The following is a 21,816-nucleotide window of genomic DNA, read 5'->3' on the forward strand; positions in this document are numbered from 1 at the left end:
AACCCTAACTTATCTGTTAACCCGACATATATTCTTTAAAATGATGTATTTTCTTTACTGAGTGCCAGAAGTATTGATCCCAAAAACACACATTTTAATGCCATGTTGTAACTGCATTTCCACTCCGGGCAAGTGGATGGACCACAGAGCAAATTGGTGGTGGTAGAGGATGTGAAGATTCTGGAGGATTTTGCTTGCAAGAGAAAGATTATTTTACAAGTGGTTGGTGTAAAAGAAAAGTATAAAGTTAACAACACAATTCTCTAAAAGTTTAACACTGAAATTATTATTACCAAGCATGCACTTTCATGTTATGTAACTTTACCAAAATGTCTCAAATTCCATTTAGTATTTTTTTTATCAGTTTTCTGATATCCAGAGCTGAATGGGTTCCTGGGTACTTAATAACATTATACATCTATAAGTATTATATGTATACAGACCTACGCACATGCTGCATATTAGAAGAAAACATTCATCTGTAGTGATATGAACTCGAAGTGTAGGTTGCATCTTTAGAAAGTAAGGGGGTGTTGGGTTAATCATAATACGCTTTTTAGATGCAAAACTGCTCCAGTCATTTAAAGTGTTTAAACTATAATAAATAAGGTCATGTCATCTCTAAATACCGGTATGGCTCTGTGTTTTGCAGGAGCCTAATTTCCCTACACAGTTTACAAGACCTGCCCACCGCTTGCATTTTATAGCTTTATATTGCAGGCACTTTATTTTATATCACATTTCTTAAGCAGCAGTTCTAGAAATATGCAGCTCTATCATAACAGAAGTTTTCAGCTCCCTGAGTGAAGCAACTTGTATTTTCAGTGTAATGTTCTCACCTATTTCAGCTTTTAAAAAACCTGCCCATCTTGCACATTGTTGGATGTCCCAATATCCTTTTTTTGGCAAAGGTCAGCTTCAACTGTCCGTAACCGCCCTAGCTGTCAACAACAACAAGACTGACATGCTCCCACATTGAAGATAATGTTCTTCTTTAACTGATGCGGATATCCATTGGCAATATGCATCATGGCATGAATAGCACTTACAGGAAACACCATTAAACACAGGAGCTTAACAGCCTGCTGTTATCTTCAAGTAGCATCAATTCAAATTCTAATTGCACTTAGGTTACTGTTGATCTGCACAAACCTTCACCATGAACATAATAGCATCTATTCATAATGGATTAGAGAAAAAAAAAGATGAATTAAGAAAGTCAGCATGATATATTTATATGCATGGCAACGGGATGTTTCTGATGCTCTGTTTTATGATTATTTTCCTTGGTTTATATTGCTATGAGACTGACAAGTTTAAAAGTTCATTTAAGGGACATATATACTCAGCAAAGCCAGGGGGAACATTGGTGCTAAACTGAAGCACAGAAAATGTCATTTACTTTCAGCTTCATTTTGTCAGATTGTGCATTACACAGCAAAGGAAGACAGGGTATTTGACCTCCACAAACCGTCTGTGCAAAATGGCTGACAGTGCATGGCAAAAGGTATTTTCGCCTATGTTACATATTTATTTGGTATTTTTTTATATGTGTGACAGTCTAACCTATTATATAAAATGATATCACAATTTGAGCAAGTGTTGTATATGCACGTTTATATACACATTATAAAAAACGCCTGCTGTAAAATCCCTCTTTGTGCATTAAAAGTCTCTTCTCCACGTACAGAATGCGATAAAAACAGTTTCCTCATTAAACTTACAGAGCAACCTTGTGACCTGCAATGCTTGCAAAGATCAAAAAGAGATGGATTAACAATGCATAAGAAATCAGGAATTCACAAAATGGAGATTAAACCCATTGGGTAGAATGGAATTGTATGGGAAACATAGATCATTTAAATGATATAGTCCAGAGAGAAAGGAAGAAGGAATTGGTCCTTTTATGCCTACATGTTTGAAGAAACGTGAACAAAGGTGTGAGGTATGCTTTTCAAAAAGGCCAGTCCTGTAAAAGAAGAAAGCATGGCTGCCAGAAAGGTAAGCCATGCTTTTCTTTTATAGACTGGGCTTTTTAAGGTCTCAGATAGTGAGATTGTTGCTCTTTATCTGAATGCTTGCTGCTCCATTTACTGCAATAATGGAGTGACACTTTTTGTAGCAAAAAGAGTAAGAAAAAATGTTGGCATGCACAGAATAAGGAACTAGTTCTGTGAAATTTAGTAGCTGCAGATCCAAAAATCATATAGAAAGTCAGCAAGCAATTAATGTGCCGTAATGAGTTAAAACACTATTGAGATCATTTTTTTGTTCTATCAGAGTTCCTTTAACTTCCTGATTTAAAGATGCTACAAGGGAGGAACAGATATCATCACCAACATTTTCTCATGGAACAGGTGTCCCCAGTGGAAGATTTTCCCTCACCCATTGCTCCGATAGTGGGCCTGATTTATTAAAGCTCTCCAAGGCTGGAGAGGATACACTTTCATCAGTGAAGCTGGGTGATCCAGCAAACTTGGAATGGATCCGGTCCAGGATTCAAAACACTTGCTAACAAATGACTTTGTATAAATCTATTCCAGGTTTGCTGGATCACCCAGGTTCACCGATGAAAGTACATCCTCTTCAGCCTTGAAGAGCTTTGATAAATCAGGACCCAATGACTAAAATGTTGGATCCCCTCTTACTTTTGATCTTAGTGACCAGTGGTCACCAGGACAAATGTAGGTGAATATTCTCCCTATAGGGGAAATGGATTTACTAAAATAAAATGCGTAATCCCAACCAACAGCTGTTTTACAACAATATGGAACACAGCTGCTCTTCCATGATATATAATATTTATTTCTTATATTTACTGAGACTGATTTACTAAGGGAATTGAAAATCTCCATACAATACATCATTTGAAAATCAATTTCCAGTTTACGCAGTATTTCATCTGCACATGATTGGATAACTGAAGTGATTATTTATTCTATGAAATTTATTGTGCAAGGATTCTCAACTGTTTTAGTTAATCATTCAATAATGCATCATATTTTAAAAAGGTTCACAATTCTAAGGGAATTCACTCCGAAAAGCTTTCTACAACCTATGCCAAATCAACTGTACAAAATCTCTTTGTGCAACTGATCCCACTGCCACTGAAAATAATCTCCATTTATAATGGTGCTGGGGATCAATAATATTTCTTTGAAGTGGAAAAATGTTTATGGCTAAATTTGTTATTGTGACCTTTTCTTCATTTTTTTCTGGTGGATTTTAGCATTGTATGTGAGCCTGTCAACATAATCTGTCATGACACCTTTTTTCAGATGGATTTCAGTTACAAGAAATATTATAGAGTACTTTTCACATGGCAATTCATTAAAATTTCAGTTCTCACAATGTCAGCTTCTAAATCTCCATCATATTAGACTGGCCCAGGGCAACCATTTTAATAACCACGAAATAGCTTATTTTCCAAAGCGCTTAAACTCTGAGGAAATATATCTACATTTTCTATTGTCTCTAGGCATCCATTATGTTTTATAAAAGCTGTTATTGTCAGTCTGCTAACCATTACCTAAAGTTAATAACATGTTAATTTCTCACGGTATAGCTCTATGCAAACCCCTAATCCAGCTCCGTTTGTCAATAAAAGTGAGGCAAAGTAGCTTTTTTATATACGGTGTATTTAGAAAGTGTGTTAGATAAATTGGTATTCATGGTGCTGTTGTCTGAATTCCACTGAGAAGTTGTTACAGGCTAGTAAAAAGAAATGGGAAGAGAATGAATGTTATCGCAGACTTTCAGATATTCCTGGAATGCCTTGCTGCATTTTTTTTTTTTTGCCATTTATTGTATACTGGCAAACAGATGCTGTGAGCCGTTAACATCTTAGAGTTAAAGAGAGAGTGACAGCAAGATTCCAAATGCCATGGAACATATTTAACAGTATACTTGCAGTGTTACCCAGGACAAATTGACTTTCTGCTCAGGGAAGTGGCTGGAGAGTACTCCTTTCTAGGCAGTAGCATTTTCAGTTGGCGAAGAGTAAGTGGAGCACAAACCATTTTACACATCAATTACCTTTATACTATGTGGACGTGTTTGTTAGTGTCGGGAAATCTAACAGCTCATGTTCTTTCTTCTGTGATCAGAGATACACACAGGAACTGGCATCCGTTTTTATGGCCCTTCTTTGATATGTTTTACAGGCTTTGTTCATATTTTGCCAAGATTACGAAATCTGTACTTATAAGGAAGTAAGTAGCTCACAAACGTCATTGTGATCTAAAATAAGCAGAAGATCAATATTTTAACCAAATTTTACAATTTGTATCATTCTTTGCTTCTGTGGAAGGCATAACCCATGGGCCATTTACACAACCAAAAATAGGCCAACAACTTAACTAGCTCTGCGCCTGTTATTAGACAGTAAATGGTGAGCAATAGAATGATAAGGTGATTTCCATGCTTTCTCTTCTCCTACCATCAAGTTTCCTATTATCACATGTAAATGTGAAACATCAGATTGGCCAGATTGGTTTCCATCTTATTGTGCTCTTGTAGAGAGACTCAATCAAGTATTGTTCAAACATTAAAAGTATTTTAGGTACTTTCATATTTGTATTACATTTTTAATACCTATCTTTTAGAGAAAGGTGTATAAACATATAATAACCAATAGAACAGGTTGGCTCCAGACTGTAGAAGAACACCCTGTACTGGTAAACATGGAACCAGGCTCCCAGTACATTGGACTAAAGTATCTAATACACTATTTCATATGGATGTAATTCTCTATAGTAGTGTTAATAGTATGATTTTTTTCATTATGCAGAATAGGACACTATATAATGTAGTGAGATGGAAAGCTTTGCAGTATGACAAGTCACTAACATTAATCCATATCTAAATAGTTATAATAATCTGAATACTACAAAATAAATGTTCCTCTCAAAGTTAGGAATCGTTGGAATCTCTAGTAATGCGGCTCTACTTGGATGTCCAATATTCTCTGTAATGGAAGAAGGCCTTGGAGTGCTGACCACAATTTATTCCACCATTAATAAAATAAACATTTGGAATTAGAAATTTCCATAGCACAACAGAGGCTGTGAAAAGTAGGATGTGTATTATGGTTACCATGTTTTCTAATATTTTCCAGAGAAGCTTCTCGGTGGTTATAGGCAAGAGCAGCATAAGCTTCAACCAGTTGTGTTCGAGCTTTAGGGAAACACAATTTTTAATGGCGCATCTTGCCTGTGTCCAGTATTTTTTAAAAAATAAATAAATATAAATATATATAATTGTAGTTATATACAAGTATATCAAAGCACTCTATGAAATTATATCATTTTAACAACCATTCAGAATTATTGTTAGGTTTTTTATAACATGAAAGGTGAAACTTGATTGCTATTTCCAACTCTGTGCGTATTTTGTTTTTGTTTGTTTTTTGTACTTTTAATGCAACAGCTTATCTCAACAATATCTGTATTGGGGGTAATTTAAAAGGGACCTGCAATTAATGTTTAATGAAAGTCACATTCATTGCACATACTGTATATATAAAATACATATACTCCATAGCTATCACCTATCCTGAATCCCAGCACAGTCTGCTATGGTGCATCTAATTCCCACACAATAATATGCATTATGTCATTCATTCCAGCACAGCATTGTGTATATTTAAATGGTCTGCCTAATGAAGAGCAATAGCCACAAATTGCTCCAACAGTATTTACAGGAGTGCAGCACACTGTAATGCATGGTAACACATTACTGCAGATTGCTGCAACATAGGAGCACCAGAAACTTAAAACCTACACATTTACCCTGTTTTTCGATACAATGTGCTTGTAACCACATCACATTGGTGTAAATAGGCTGTAAACTGGAAAAGGCTAAAACTACCAAAATTAACCAAAATGTTTGCATTAAAAGTGATTTATTTTAATTTTCTCCTAGCTCCTTCACAGTCTGGCAGTGTAATATTGATGGGTCATGTTATGAATTTATTGGCTGGGTTATTTGATGACACTGAATGTAAATATTTTCTGTCAGAATTGCATTCTTAGTGAAATCTTGCTCTTGTTGTTTTTTTATAGACCTGTCTGGAGTTGGAACGATATTTGCAGACCGAGCCAAAGAAGATGTCAGAAGCTTTTGGGGAGGATTTAGACTGTTTCCTAAACAGCTCCATTCCGCAAGGTGCAGATGGTTGTACCCGTAAATTAGATCCAATTGTTATTCCTGTGGATATCAGCACATACGAGAAGCGCCCTAGTATGGATATTTTACTATCACAAGACAAACTTCTGTCAGAGACCTGTGTCAGCCTACAGCCCGCAAGCTCCTCTACAGAGTGTTACACATCAGTAAACCAGGCTCAGCTCAATGCAGTTACATCCCTAACGCCACCATCTTCCCCAGAACTCAGCCGGCACCTTGTCAAAACCCCCCAATCCCTCACTGCTTTGGATGGAACCGTGACATTAAAACTGGTTGCAAAAAAGGCCTCTGTGAGCTCTGGAAAGGCTGCAGAATCCTCGTCAGCTGCCATTACATCAAAATGTGGGCTAAGTGACAATGAACAGTCAGGAAATGCAGGAGAAGCCTCGCCTGAAAATAAGAAGAGAGTTCACCGATGTCAGTTTAATGGTTGCAGGAAGGTCTACACGAAGAGTTCACACTTAAAGGCTCACCAGAGGACGCATACAGGTATGCACATACCCCTAAACTGTATGTAAACTCAGTGTTTTTTATACTGGATCAACCAGGGAGCCTCTATCAGGTTTGTATTGCTGTTCGTGTCCCCAAATGGTGGCTTCACCCTCACCATTTTTCCTTATAATTACCGTCACTGGGACTGAAGGTGATCAATCATTTGTTGTCACTGGAACAGACAACTAAGAGAAGATCCCCCTTCTTTTACAAAGGTCTCTTACAGGGCCTGATTTATTAAAGCTCTCCAAGGCTGGAGAGGATACACTTTCATCAGTGAAGCTAAGTGATCCACCAAACCTACAATGGATCTGCTCCAGAAATGAAAACATTTGCTAAAAAATAGTGACTTAATTCCAGGTTTGCTGGATCACCCATCTTAACTGATAAAAAGTGTATCCTCTCCAGCCTTGGGGAGCTTTAATAAATCAGGCCCACGGTGTTCGGTTTCTCAAGACAGGAAGAAGAGAAAAACTTCTTCAAGTGGGCAGAGACAGCAAAACAATTCAGTTATCAGTTCTTCCCCTAACTAAAATAAAATGTTGGCTTTGTAAACTATTATTTTTTGTTACTGTGGTCTCTGTGTAAATAGCACTCTTGCTATATAGTGACTGGGAGGAGAGGTATTCACTCAGAGGGTATCTATTTTGTTTTTGACTAATCTGGTCTGTACAGTTTGATGTTCCTATCTCTAGAATCTTACCACTGTGATCCTGGACACACAGTACAAAACCATTAATTAATGGAAAATAGGAACATAAAACACAAGCCAGGAAGATGAAACTGAATGCATTATGCTATTTTGGTACATAGAGAAGGTTTTTATTAGATTAAAAGTACAGAGATTGCTTTGTCTGTAGAGACACACATTTCTGCAGATTTAACCATGGTAGAGTAGAGATAAAAAACACACAATGTCAGTTTGTATTTTCGTTTTACTGGCTGCAAAAAGTTTGTATTGATGGCAGAATAGAGCTAAAGCAACCTGAAACTATACTTACAAGAAGAGAGTAGAATTTAAAGAATATATATCTGCAGAAGACAGGTTTAAGGGTAAAGGATGTAGAATCCAAAAAAAAGTCTGAAGTAGTTACTAAAGATAAAGGTTGATATATATGAGCTTAAACTTTTGCAACATAGGCTTCCTTATTTATTAATTAATGGTGGCATGGTGGCTAGAGGTTAGTACTCTGGCCTTTGCAGCGCTAGGTTCCAGGTTCAAATCTTGGCCAAGGCATGGAGTTTGCAAGTTAGCCTCCGGGTACTCGGGTTTCCTCCAACATTTCAAAAACATGCAGCTAGGTTAAATGGCTTCCCCCCAAATTTGACCATAGGCAGTAATAAAGACAATTGACTATGTGAGGGATATTAGATTGTGAGCCTCTACCAAATGTTACCAAATACAGATCTGCATTCTTTTGTATATTTTATTTTATTTCTAAAATAGTGAAAACCTTCAAAAAGTGAAGTCACGCAGTAAAATTAGAAATGTATGTTTGTGTCAGTAAATTATAAAGTCGTTGGGGCTGATGACAAAGCTGTATTAACTTTAAATATCCAATCAAGGAAAATAAAAAAATGTATTGTGACTTGCATTGCACTTGGATTGCACAAAGACAGCCTGACCATGTGAACATTTAGTTTGCCAGATGGATTCTCTCTTTTCCTTGTACCTCTACCTTAACCATGGCGATTTAAAAAATGTAAAATTAGCTGACAGATTCACTTTAAGTGCTGTAAAGTACACCAAATATTCAGAATTAAGTTACTGAAATCAGACCTCTTATCTGTTGCTAAGTATTACTGCAATTAAGAATTAACCGCTTGTTCCATGTTCTCCTTATTCTAAAATGTCAAATGTAAGAGGCATTAGGCCTTATCTATCTTATCCAACACAACCTGACCTTGTTGTAAAGAGCTGTTGATGGCAGGTGTTCCGTGCCATGGAGCATGTTATTTGCATGGATCTGAATGCAGGCTTTAGTTATCTCTCACATTATTCAATGCTAAAAACATTTCAGTGTTCTAAAGTGGCACACCAGTGTATCTTCAACTATGAAGATAGTTGGTTAGAAAGCTAATAAGAGCCAATAGAAGCCGAGGATATGAAATTAATTAATAGGCAATTAATTAGGAAATTAAACACTTTAAATAGTAAATGAAGCAAATATAAGAAGTACAAGTGCTAGTGTTTACATACTATAGTATATTTCTCTAGCCCAGTCCAGATATATATTGTCAAATAATCAAAGAAATACTTTCCAGGATATCTGGCAGATGATTTCTTTCTGCCATAGGTAGGTAAAGCTTGGATCATATTCCCAATCACTTCTGTCATAACTTCATCTATAAGGGCATCCTAGACAGCATATGTGTAAGATGCAAATACAATCCTGACCGGCTCTTGGTTTGATAGAGAACTTGTCTAAAATTCTAAAATGTTCCTGGGTAGTCAAATATGAATATGCATAGCTATTCTCCATGGATGGAGAAAATGTCAATGTTAAGATGCTTACATCTTCTATACTGAAGCTGTTGACCACATCTATCATTAACATGTTTGGTTCATTAATATGTAGATCAGTGTTCAGCCAAGGCTACTTAGAACCCTTTGGTTCCTCCAGAGGTTTGTAGGGGTTCCTTGTGCCATAAGTGCTTTGTACCTCTCGGGTCAGCTTACCTGACACTAATGATCTTTTTGCATATCTGAAAGGGTGACATTCTTCCCACTGGTGTTAAAATTTTAAAACGGTTGGGAAAGCCAGATGTAGAACTTCTCTGGGAAGGACAAACCATAACTATAATATTAGAAAATACAAGAGGACATTGATAGGTTTTAGAAAGAAGGATTGGAAAGCAAATAGAAGCAGAGCCAAATAGCCATACCTACTAGTGATTTAGAGAATGATTTAGCCGTTATCATTCTGTAATTTAAGAAATAAAATATTCCACAGCATCAAGATATACAACTAATTATTAAACCTGCCTGCGACTTTATGAAAATCAATGTATGTGAATTTAAATGTAAAGCTGTTTCAACATTTAAGCAGCGTCTGCAGTATATAGAATGTATCTTCCTGCTCTTTCACAATCTGTCTAATCAGGGATAATTCATGCAGTGCTGTATATATTTTTTATTTTTACTTAAAATAGATTACTTTAACCATATGTGTGGATATAAAGACAGATACATTACAGGCAGTAAAGATAATGCCATGATGATTATCAATCAATTACATTTCCGTTTTTAGCATATTAAAGCAATTACAGAACGTTAAATGATTACTTACTGGTTGCTTCATGTGTCATGAAATAAACTTTAATATATTATCAATACTTCCTGTATAATGTATATCTCTTACAGTGTTATGGTTAGGTCCTAAAGGTAAAATACAAGAAAAATATGTACACATATAGGTATGTTTGTGTTCTTTTTCACTGATTTGGCCGATGCATTTTATCTTTTCCAGAACCGTATGTGTTCCCAAGGGATACAAAGGATTTAGGAAAAACACATTGGCCCTGATTTATTAAAACTCACAAAGACTGGAGAAGATAGATTATCACAGGTAAACCTGGGTGATCCAGCGAAACTTGAATGGATATTTTCATTCATTTGATAATATTTGGCAAATATTTTCAATTCTCGACCAGATCCATTCCTGGTTTGCTGGATTACCCAAGTTCACCCAAGTTCACCCATGATAGTCTATCTTCTGTCTTGGAGAGCTTTGATAATTCAGGTCCAATGTCCTAGACTTCCTAGAGCACCTATCAGTACCTTTACAAGTTTACATGAACATTTTCATCCCATCACAATACACAATGTTTTCCTTTTTTTTAAAAGGGCTGTACATTTCATCATCAAAACACAGTCTTTGAGCTCCAGGCAGGTGCATAGGCTGTCAGATGTATTCTGGGAAAATGATTATCAGATATTTGCAGGACAAAACAATTCTTCAGTCTCCTTTCCCACTGAGGTTGCTATCACATTACTTCTTTGCAGCAAGTTGCATAGTGAGAGTCAGCAGCAGGGAACTGATCTATGACCGGCAAAATTGTCTATATACACAACCTAGAGCCTAATGTACATTGTATAAGCAACAAGATTTATAGAATTGTGTAAGGATTTAGTCTACAAAGAATATGCCGGCCTTGTATTATACCAGAAGGAAGATAAAGGCTATGCCAGTAGGTGTCCTGTAATCCCAATAAAGGCCTTAAAGTATTAACGTTGCTGCTCCTGGGTGCATAGCTGCAGTTTGTTATGTGCCATGTTACAAAAAAAAGAAAGACAAAGAGAAAAGACTAAGGTTTTGAGTGGCTAAACTTCAAAATATATTTAGTATGAATGCTTATATGCCATATAAGTAAGGTAATACAATATTTACAGTTATGATGTAGTGAACAGGCAATATAGGGTTGGCTCTCCTATGCGAAAACACAAAGGAGAATGCCAGGTTTACTAAACAAAGGGAATAGCAAAGGGAAACAAATTAATAAATCAGGCCCAATAAATGTAACCAGAGACCTGCAAGTAAAAGTTATTGATATGGCCATTGAGACTTATCTGAATATCTTCACTGTAATTACTTTCAGAAAGAGTTAGGGAGTCTGTTATACAGATTGTCCCCGGGTTACATACGAGATAGGGACTGTAGGTTTGTTCTTAAGTTGAATTTGTATGTAACAGGTATATTATTTTAATACATGCAATTAGGACAGATGTTTGTTTCAACAAATTATTAGTGAGTGGGGTGTCAGTTACTGTATAAAATCCTTACTGTGAGTTAAAAAAAAAAAAATCTTTATGGAGCCTAGACATTCATTAACTTCTGGAGCAAGCTGTGCTTTGATATGCAAAAAGAAACAACTGCAGAGTTTGTCCTGGTCATTAAACAAGTACAAGAGGCTGCAGAAAGAGCCATGCAAACTGCCCCCTCCCCCCTTCAAGTCTCCATCCTGCACATGAGCGAGCAGGGAAGCCCCGTTTGTATCTAGGAGGCGTCCGTATGTCGGATGTCCTTACCCTGGGGACTACCTGTATATGTATCGCGTTCAAAATGAACACAATTGTATTTTTTCATATTGATTTGAACAATTTCTCCATGAAAGTGTCAGGATTAAACCAGCAGATAATTGTTTTTCCTAATTGTCTCCCCATTTTTTCTGCTTGTGGTGAGCTTATAGAGTTAAAATATATGTTTAGGTTTGTTTCAGTCTCCAGGGCCATGGAATCATAGCTAGAGGAGGTGAAGGAACTATAATTAGGGATATACACAGTGCTAGGAAAAGGTGTTACAGAGGGAGTTGGGGCACAGCAATGGAAAGGTGGGGGGAAGAAGGAGAGCGAGGCACCATGATGATGGTGGTTGCTAAGTAACCCCATCAGCAGTAAATGCAGTCTGCTAATTGGCCGGCCTGTTAAATCCTGGGTACCGGCCCTAGCTTGCTACTCGGCTTGTTTCTTTTCAGCTGCTCTGTTGCTAGACTACTGCATCTCTTCTCCGCTCGCTCTACATTCTGACAGCTAATTGGCTGGATGGCTGCTTGGTGTTTGTGCCGGGTACCAGTCTGAGCCTGCATCTCGGCTGTTATCCCCAGAGGCTGCAGGGGGAGGGAGGGAGTGAGAAGGATATGTCAGCAATTAATGGAGCACAAGTGTAAATTCTACACAATGTCTGCCACCTGCGGCCCCCCTCAAACACACTTAAAAATCCAAATCCTTTATGGCCATGAGCACATCACAAGCTTGCCTTTACCGGATTAGCTCTTGACTTTGTTGAAAGACAAATGCAAAGACTTTCATTTTATTTTAGCTTTGAAAGGAAACATAGGTACGGCAAAGATGACAAGTTTTGTATCTCTCCATCAGTTCCTGCGGCATCAAAAGGGTTACCCAAATCACAGCAGATGCAATAAATAAAACAGCACTGATGCAAGGATTGCATTTTAACGTGTTTGTATTAAAGGGAAAGGCCACTTAGAAAAATCTGACCTGCTTCTGCAAATACAAGCTGCATGGTTGTGATGGCTGCTCAGTAGTTTCAATACCTTAGGGATGCGGAAATGAGCATGCAGCCAGTGAAGTCGAAGTAGACTTTGACAGGAGTCAGATCTCTTGATCTACATATTTGTTCTGCACATCCGGAACTCATGATGTCTCTATCTTTATGATGACCAGGCACCTTGAAGTTTTAGAAGGCAAGATAAACAATGGCAGATGTCTCTCAGAACAGGTTTCCTTTACACAAATTACATGTAAAAAAACAAAGATGTATCTGTCTCAGTAAATGTCTCTGATTTTGAACACTCATTAGTTGTGGATTATAGCTTGCTGCAGCTCTGCTGGGAGAATTATGAGTAGCTAGTTTACCACTTAATGGCAATGTCCCTGGAAATAATTTTGAAGTGTTAATTACTTTTGGGCAAGTGATATGTAGTCATTAGAATGCACATGTCATCAGCAACATTATCAGTGTACTGTATAGGTGATATTGCTCAGGGCATATTTAGCTAACTTATGTATTTATATCTCTTGACCATACACTGTATGATGGTTAAAATCAAACAATAGCAATAAAATTTATTATTTAGATGACAGGTACAAAACCTTGGGTGTCAAGAACGTTTGAGTATCAAAATATAAATAAAAAAATAGACATGATTTTTATTATTTAGGTTTGAACCTTGGGCACAGCACATACGGTAAATTAAATCATGTTAATATTTTTTATACAATAAAAATGTATATACACTGTATGTAAGTTACAAATTATATTGCACACAAGTATACATCACATAATTTGGGTTTAATCACTGACATATAGAACATTATCAGACAGAAGCTATAGGAAAAAGAGAACTAGTCAATGTGTTTTGCGAACAGCATCTTCTTCAGGACCAGGTGTTCCGTTTCATACATGCAGTCCAAAGGCACAATATAATACATCTATAAAAATAAATAAAATAATAAAATATAAGTGTATATACACATTAAATAAAAAATATACATCTTATGAATAGACAATCTCTATCCCTTTTTGAAGTTAACAGCAACTCCTCAGTTTAAAACAAAGTAACCTGTGGAATGGAGCAGGTGCAGGAAAAAGACACGGAGGCAAGGACATGTGCAAGGACTCAGTTGGATGTCCCCAACCCCATAGTTGTTAAAATGGAACTAACCCCACTATATTCACCTCTCCTTGTTCTGTCACAGGCCACAACCACCGTCTTCCTTCTTCTCTTTCTGCTTGCAGTCTTCGACCTTTTTGATTGGCTGGTACTTACCTTTTCTGCAATAAAGCCCTCCCTTATATTAAGTTTTTTAAAGTGGAACTTTAGTTCTCTTTTAAAAAGTACAATTTTTATGTATTATATGTGCATGTTTTACTTTTCAATGATCTAATGCTTTGTTAGTGCCCACCGTCAGTTTCTAAAATAAACTCACATATCTGCACTTGGTGGTACTGACAGGTACCCCTGGACATTTAATTTCTGTTCCCTGTCATATAACTATTCAATGCCTCACTGCAAGTGTGCAGTCACTGATGTCACTAACTCCACTGCAATTTCTACCTTTGTTACTGCAACAAAGTCTTTATGCCATGGCACGGCTCACCATGAATGCCACCCAGGTGACCTGCAGTAAAAAGGAAGTAACAGTCTTTATGTAACAGGTTGATCAGATGCTTTTGAGCCCCCATGCAGCAACTCGGCCAATATGTCCACACTTGTTTCTATGACTCCTAACAGTGCTGTGATGTTTCAATATATAAATAGTGTCATTTCTCATGACTGTCGGGAAGCCACAAATCAGAAATGGGCTGGAGCATTGATGTACATGTCCCAGTTTTCTCCATTCTCCGTCTCCTTACTGTCTCTGTGGCCGGCAGGCTGGCTGTGCGAATGCATATATTCTCTATGCATGGCCTACTTTGTTTTGCATCTGCTCATCAGTTGTTCATTTTTAACAGCAAAAAAAAAAAGGGAAAGAAGTAAGGGAAGACACCTGTGTGCACACAGTCTAACCATGATGTGCAGAATAAATCTCCTTTATAGGGCAGTGAACATTATTACACAGTGTTTTTATATTACACAGTATTTATATAGCTCATTACAAAGTCCATAGTCACATCCCTAGCTTTTTTCCATGCCTGTTTTCCAAAGGCAATATCTGCTTTTTAAATAAAATGAACAACATTGAACCAGTTTTGTTTTGAGGCACCTGGAATGCAAAGTAAACTTCATGTGGGGTTTCAGGGGTCGTACCCAATTTGCTCACTGAGTACTCCTAAAACTTTTGGAGTGAAAAGAGCTAATGATTTCATTAGTCACCAGCCTTTGGAAAAGCATTATTTTGCCAGGTAGCCAGGCAGAACATTAGCCAAATGACAGTAAAGATATGATTTTCAATCTAAGCATGTGTGAATTCATCCTTATAGATTTAATTGTTTGCACGTAGCTCCTGGTGGCTGCCAGATATCAACTAGGTGGCAATGCCAGAGCCAACTGTGTCAGTAGTCAATGTGTAATATGTTTACAAGGTCTAATAAACATTTTACAACCTTGTCTAAAAGCCTTTTAAATCTGGCTAACAGGGATATGAAATAAAGGTTTTTATGTCAGGTTTGTACACACTCTGATAGAATTTATGTGAAAATAACAGTGAATAGATTTAATTTACAGAAATCAGTTAAGTTCTTTGAATTCCTAATCACAGAGCCAGAAAACAACAGTGATGCCCATTCAGCTTTCTGTACTGCTGTGTCAGGGTTTGGAACTGATTCTAGTGCTGTTCTGTGTATCTTTATTGGTTTTAATGGCAGAAATGCCAGGGCTGGTGTCTCAGCACAGGAAAGGTTTGTGCTTCATAACATAGGATCCCTATGCAGCAGAAATGGGAATGCAAACAAGAGGGTTAGGGATAAAGGTAATGCTATAGGTTGGTTCATTGTTACGGCTCAGGAAAGATTAGCTTGAGAGTTAAACTAGTGTTAGTTTGCTGGGAAGGTTCATGGGAAGGGCTACATGTATGGCTGGTATGAGGGGGTAAAGTTAGGCTAGTAAGGCTAACAAATTGGGCTAGTAGGACGATAAGTGTTAGAGAGAGTTAGTGTAAAGGTTATGGGAAGGGAGGGGTAGAGTGAAAGTAAATCTAGTGTTAGTGAGAGGGTTACGTGTATAACTTGTTTGAGGATTGGAGGTTACAGGGAGGGTTAGTAAAATTTAAATGTTAGGTTAGTCTGAGGGTTAAGGGCACAGAAGAGGTATTGTCCCTGATTTATTAAAGTTCTCCAAGGCTGGAGAGAATACACTTTCACCAGTGAAGCTGAGTAATTGAGCAAACCTGGAATGGATCTCCTAAAATCCAGCTATTTGTTAGCAAATGTTTTGAATCCTGGGCCAGATCCATTCTAGGTTTGCTGGATCACCCAGCTTCACTGATGAAAGTGTATTCTCTCTAGCCTTGGAGAGCTTTATTAAATCAGACCTATTGGAAAGGTTAAGGTTACAGAAATGAGTAGTAAGGTTACAGATTAGGTTAGTGTGAGGGTTAGTATCAGCTTTTGGAACCAGGAGTTTGGGTTGACACCTACTATCACTAATTTGTGATAGTATTCTTTACTAAATCTGTTAAATAAGTTAGATTTATAGCAACTGACTTAAATGTATTGATGTGGTAGTAAATGTTGGCACTTTTCTAGAGTAGCAACCACAGGCTTCAGCCCCATTGATTTTTTAAGTTTAAAAGGGGTAATGTATATGATCATTTGTGCCAAAACAGCCTTTTCTCAACCAGAATGTCAATAGGAGCACAAACACATCAGATGTAACTGAGCAGTTCCTCATATGCAAGCTGAAACATGCTGTGTGCAGTCATCTGTACAAATCCTATAGGAGATGCACTTTGCAGATCACAATGAAAGCTTATATTGCCTTAAAACCCAGCTGAAAATTTTAATTAGCTATGCTGTGTTAATAAATGGGCTTACCATTTTTTTTTTATCATTTTCATTAAATTTCATATCAATTCAATTTCATCAATCAAACACATAAAATCAATTTAATAAAATGAAATAACTTTCATAATCCTTTAGATTTCGGGTTCCCATGTCAGCCAAAATCTGCTTTTTTTAGTTTCTGTTTATTTGGTACAAAATATGAATGTACCATGTCTAGAAACTTCTTTTATAAAGCTGCATTCACATAGCCTGCAGTGAATATGGTAATGCTTGCTGCATTAAATTCGTAGAAATACATAGACTGCCATTGCTGACCTCCTGAAAGATATCACTTCCTGGCTGTTACACGTACTGATCTTCCCCCAATACCCCAATAAGTTCACAGAGCATGATGCATGCCAATGATTTACAAAGCATTGCCCAATGGATCATCTAAATCCATAGATCTGTCAAATTGATCATGACAGACACTGCCATGTCCCTGAGAGGTAGCCAAAATGATTAGGGTGACCTTTTTTCACTTCTGAAGCCCAAACGTCATTGAAATTTAACACATAGTGTTGGAGAATTTACGCAGTACAGTTGCCTGCATGGTAGCTGCAACCACTGAGCTCAAAGAATCAGCTGGTAAAAACTCAACAATGGCCTCAAAATTGGTTGTGATGTGTAGTGCACTGTGGATCAGGTTCACAGCAGGGAGCCAGAAAAAAGCTTAGGATCAGTAGATGCACAGTCAGGAAACAGACCGAAGTTGCCAAAATCAGGCAGTAGACGTATCAACAACATCAAACATAGCATATTTACATAGCCCCAAACTGTCCCTTGTTTGGAGACAATGTCTCTCTTTACTCTCCAATTGTCAGTCATTTTGGTCTCATGTTCACATTTCATCCAATTATTATTACTGATGATGGTGATTATTATTTTACAAACCAGTATATAAAGAAAAATTAGTAGTGACATAGTTACAGCTGTAAGTCTGGGTGTTTTTTTGGTCACCCTCTAGGGTGTGTAAAGTGTATATCCAATGCCTACATAACATCTAGTATGAAGTGTACCCCTTTATCATCACCTTGGGAGAACAGATCATAGTCTGATGACAAATGTTGGCACACCACCACATATCCTATTGAGAACCGAGAACAAATCTTTTGATCACCACCATCAGGACCCACAAGTCTAAAGTACTTGAATAGCCAACACTTCTTTTGTTTAGAAAATTGTAGACAAGGAAAAAACATTTAGCATTGGGTAAAATTTCATCACTGTGTCAAAAACTTTAAAAAGTTCTGCCTATAGTAAACTTGTAAGATTGCATGGAGCCTAATGCTCCAACAGGTCTCTAATGACAGTTACACAGTTACATAGCTAGATTGAAAAAAGACAAACGGCCATCAAGTTAAGCCACCAGGGAAATAAATATATCCCAGATAAAAACCCTATAGAAATAGTTGATCCAGAGGAAGGCAAAAAACCCTTATAATACATGGTTCAATTTGCTCCAACAGAGGAAAAAAATTCCCTCCAGGTTCCCTGAGGCAATCGGATGTTTACTTGATCAACAGTCTCTTTTTACAGACCTTACTATCAAGAATTCCTTCTTTATCCGGAGATTAAACTTCTTTTCCTCCAAACACAAAGAGTGCCCTCTTGTCCTTTGTAATGTACTTTCACCTAAATTGAATAATCGGGAAATGAGTTTTCTATTAGCACCATTTATATAGTTGTATTTTGCTGTCACTATGCTGGTTTTCTTAACATTTATTATTTGGTGTGCACATCATTGTGGTATTTTAACACCCTACCTCTGGGTTGTTTGCCTTCCACTAAAGCTTTCACAGGGAGATCAGGCTCCATTCAACACTGGATGGGGTTTTTCATAAAACTGTACCCCTGTGACACATTTGCAGGTATTGTGTACAGGAAGTCCCAAGTTAGGGACATCCAACATACAGACGACTCCTAGATACGAACGAACGAGGCTTTCCTGCTCGCTTGTGTGCAGGACAGAGGCTTGATGGGGGTGAGTGGCAGTTTGCATGACTTGCAGAAGAAATCTTTTGCTAAACATAGCTGAGGTTTTGGGTAACGGATGAGCTGTTCTGTAAGCTCCTGTAACTCTGTAATGATTAAGGCAATCTTTGCAGTTGTTTCTTTTTGCATATCAAAGCACAGCTTGCTCCAGAAGTTAATGAATGACTAGGCTTCATAAAGCTTTCTTTTCTTTTTTTGCTTTGTTTGTGATTAACTCAGAGTGAGGATTTTATACAGTAACTGACACCACGCTGCCTAATATTATGTTGAGACAAACATCTGTCCTAATTGCATTTATTAAAATAATGTACCTGTTCCGACTTACATACAAATTCAACTTAAGATCAAACCTACAGTCCCTATCTTGTATGTAACCCGGGGACTACCTGTACTGATATCCCATGTCAAAGTGTCATCCTGTGACTTACTTTACAGATTTGTTGCAGTTAATTAGTGATTTTCTACAGTAGGGTGGTTAGATTCATCACTGGAGCTTTATTATAAGGGTATATTCAATTAATAACTTTTTTTTATTTATAGCAAGAAGGGTCCCTTACTTCAATTAAACCATTTAATGTCTACTGTATAGAGAGCTGCAGTTTATGTAACATCATCTATTTCTGTATCTGTTAGAGAATGTAAAGGGTGTTCTCACCTCCCATTCCATCGTTCACTGTTCTCAGTTTCCCTCACATAAGGTGAAATATTGCAAGAATCTATTTTTTTTGCTAGTGTTTAATTTGCATTTGTCTGTCCTCATTTAGCTTAGAATTCCACAATTTTAGAATTAGCCTGTAGACATTGTGAAAGTGTTTCTTATCATTCTGCTAAAAAAGTAGGAAACAAAATAGGCAAAACTTGTATTAAATATGCTTTCACATTGGACAACCGTGAAAGTATATATGTGTATGGCAATGATTTTTATAGACCAGAACCTGAACAGTTATTTTTGCGGGCTAATAAAGTATTTTAGAAATAATACATAATAGGGACAAGACCTGACATAAAATGAAATTATGCATAAAATATAATGGCATAAATAGTAAAACTCAGTCATAGGGGCATACAGGGCATAAAATGTGTGTGTGCGCTAAGTTTCATTGAACAGCTAATGTTATCTAGCCAGTGATGCTGCTGTGCTAAAAGCAGGAGGATCTGTCCATGCTGAGTGTACCTTAATGAGAGTTCTCTGTATGCAGCTTTACACAGGTTAGCTGGGAGTCTACTTCCTTGAGATTTTTCTTACTAATGCATTGTGTTAATGTAAAGCAATGCACATCACATCCATTGCTGCACTGAGGTGCCAATATTAATAGCACTTTACCAATGCGCTCCAGCACATTGCATAAACCTGCAGAGGGTTACACTCCTGACACACTCCTAATACTGATATCAAAATTCCAGAAAAGTCCATAAAATGCTCAGCTTTATAAATAGACACAATCCTTAAAAACATTATTTCCTAAAGTAAAACAGGAAAAAGGCATAGAAACATTTCTAAAACATTCAAAATAAACTTCACTAAACCTTTACTTATTTTGGGTACCATTTGGTGACCACTGACAATGTAACTCCTATGCATATACAATGCAAATTCATCATCATTGCGCCTATCCCTAATGCAAAGCTTTGTAAAGATGCTTGGAATGGGCTGATTTTTAGGTCCTTTCTCCTGGGTAGTACGGTTTAATGGTGGAGAAATTTCTTTTTGTTTGTTTTTTTTGTAAGACTAGGTAATTATCTTATGTCTGCATTGACAAACACCCACCAGCTAAAAGTTCTTGTAGTCAAAATTGATTGGACAGAAAACCCATGCTGATCTTCATTGCTTCCCTCTGAGAAGAATTGACATGAACAAGATAGCTTGGAGCAGCCACATTGGTATTTATGGAGTAAATGTGTTATCGTAGGGGAAATTGAACTATGGCTAGCTACATGTTCAGTTTATCTTTATTGTTTCTTAACATCCTTAGTATCAATAAATTAATATGCCTTTGCATGTCTGTAGGAAATAGGGAGTTGGTCTGCATGCATAGATCTGATCATTTCCAGTGATGTAACAGAAAGACATTAGAATCTTTATATGTGCTTAAATGCATGCTTGTGTTCCACAATGTAATAGTAATCATTGTTTAAACTCAATGTTATTCTAACAGTAATCACATATGCCACACTTAATATATGCTGGGGCACTTGCAGTCGGTATACAGTGTGTCCTTTCTTCTGGGGCTTTGAGGATTTAAGAAGCCTATAGGAAACCTATCACAAATCTGACATCTTAAATGACCCTAGAGAGAACTCAGCCTATTATACCTTACAACAAAAAAATCCATTTTCTAAAATGAAGCCTAATGCACATTATGGATGACACATCCAAACGGTTAGCTCTATGTCTTCTATCTTAATAAAATTATGCAAAATGGATTAACAATTTTATTGTGCCTTCCTGTGTAGGCTTGCTTTTCTACAGAGACTGAAATACCTCCAAGATGTTTATCCAGATGCACAATACACTTTGTGCAAGGGAGACTCCTTGCTCATGACAAATTTATATTTTTAGTAGATAGACTTCCATATTAAATTTATGGCCCACATGATCTATTAATACTATTATGAATCCAGTGTAAATGTTGTGGTTAAATAGTCAGTGATATAGATGAATATCCAGGACAGTATGGTATGTTGTGATAACAAGAGCACCATCAAGTCACCATGTCCCTAAAGGGGTTGTTTTCTTTCAAAGGGATTGAAGAGCTATTATGAATAAGTGAAGTCTCTTTTACCTAAACATGTTCAGATTAAGTTTGCTGTTCACTTGGTTCAGTTAAATAAATCTTCAATTTACAGAGAGATTCTCAACTCCTTGTAAGTCGACCTCAATTTATATTTAAACCTAGTCACAAAAACCTTATCCAAGGGTTACATACTATGGAAACTTCAAAACTTGTTTTTAGTCTTTTGAAATATGCAACTTTCATATGACAATCCTAGTTCTTATGTCTTATGCTCCTGCATTTACCCCTTGAAATATCACCCATCCATGTGAATGGACATTACTAAAGCATGGTCTGCTCTTGTCACTCCTAGGAAGTAGGTTAGCTATGATATGCAGCAGATGTTGGAATGGACCAGAAGTGGC

General features: G+C 37.1%; 1 protein-coding gene across 1 annotated transcript in view; it reads left to right on the plus strand.

Annotated features, from left to right (window-relative positions):
• Window positions 1–21,816, plus strand: part of KLF7 (KLF transcription factor 7) — a 104,954-nt gene that overhangs the window by 56,852 nt on the left and 26,286 nt on the right. Inside the window, exon 2 of the mRNA XM_072418698.1 lies at window positions 6,063–6,675. Within this exon, the coding sequence (XP_072274799.1) occupies window positions 6,063–6,675 (613 nt within the window). The remainder of the gene's footprint in view (window positions 1–6,062; window positions 6,676–21,816) is intronic.

This window comes from Pyxicephalus adspersus, chromosome 7 (assembly GCF_032062135.1).
Source record: "Pyxicephalus adspersus chromosome 7, UCB_Pads_2.0, whole genome shotgun sequence".
NCBI classification, from domain to species: Eukaryota; Metazoa; Chordata; class Amphibia; order Anura; family Pyxicephalidae; genus Pyxicephalus; species Pyxicephalus adspersus.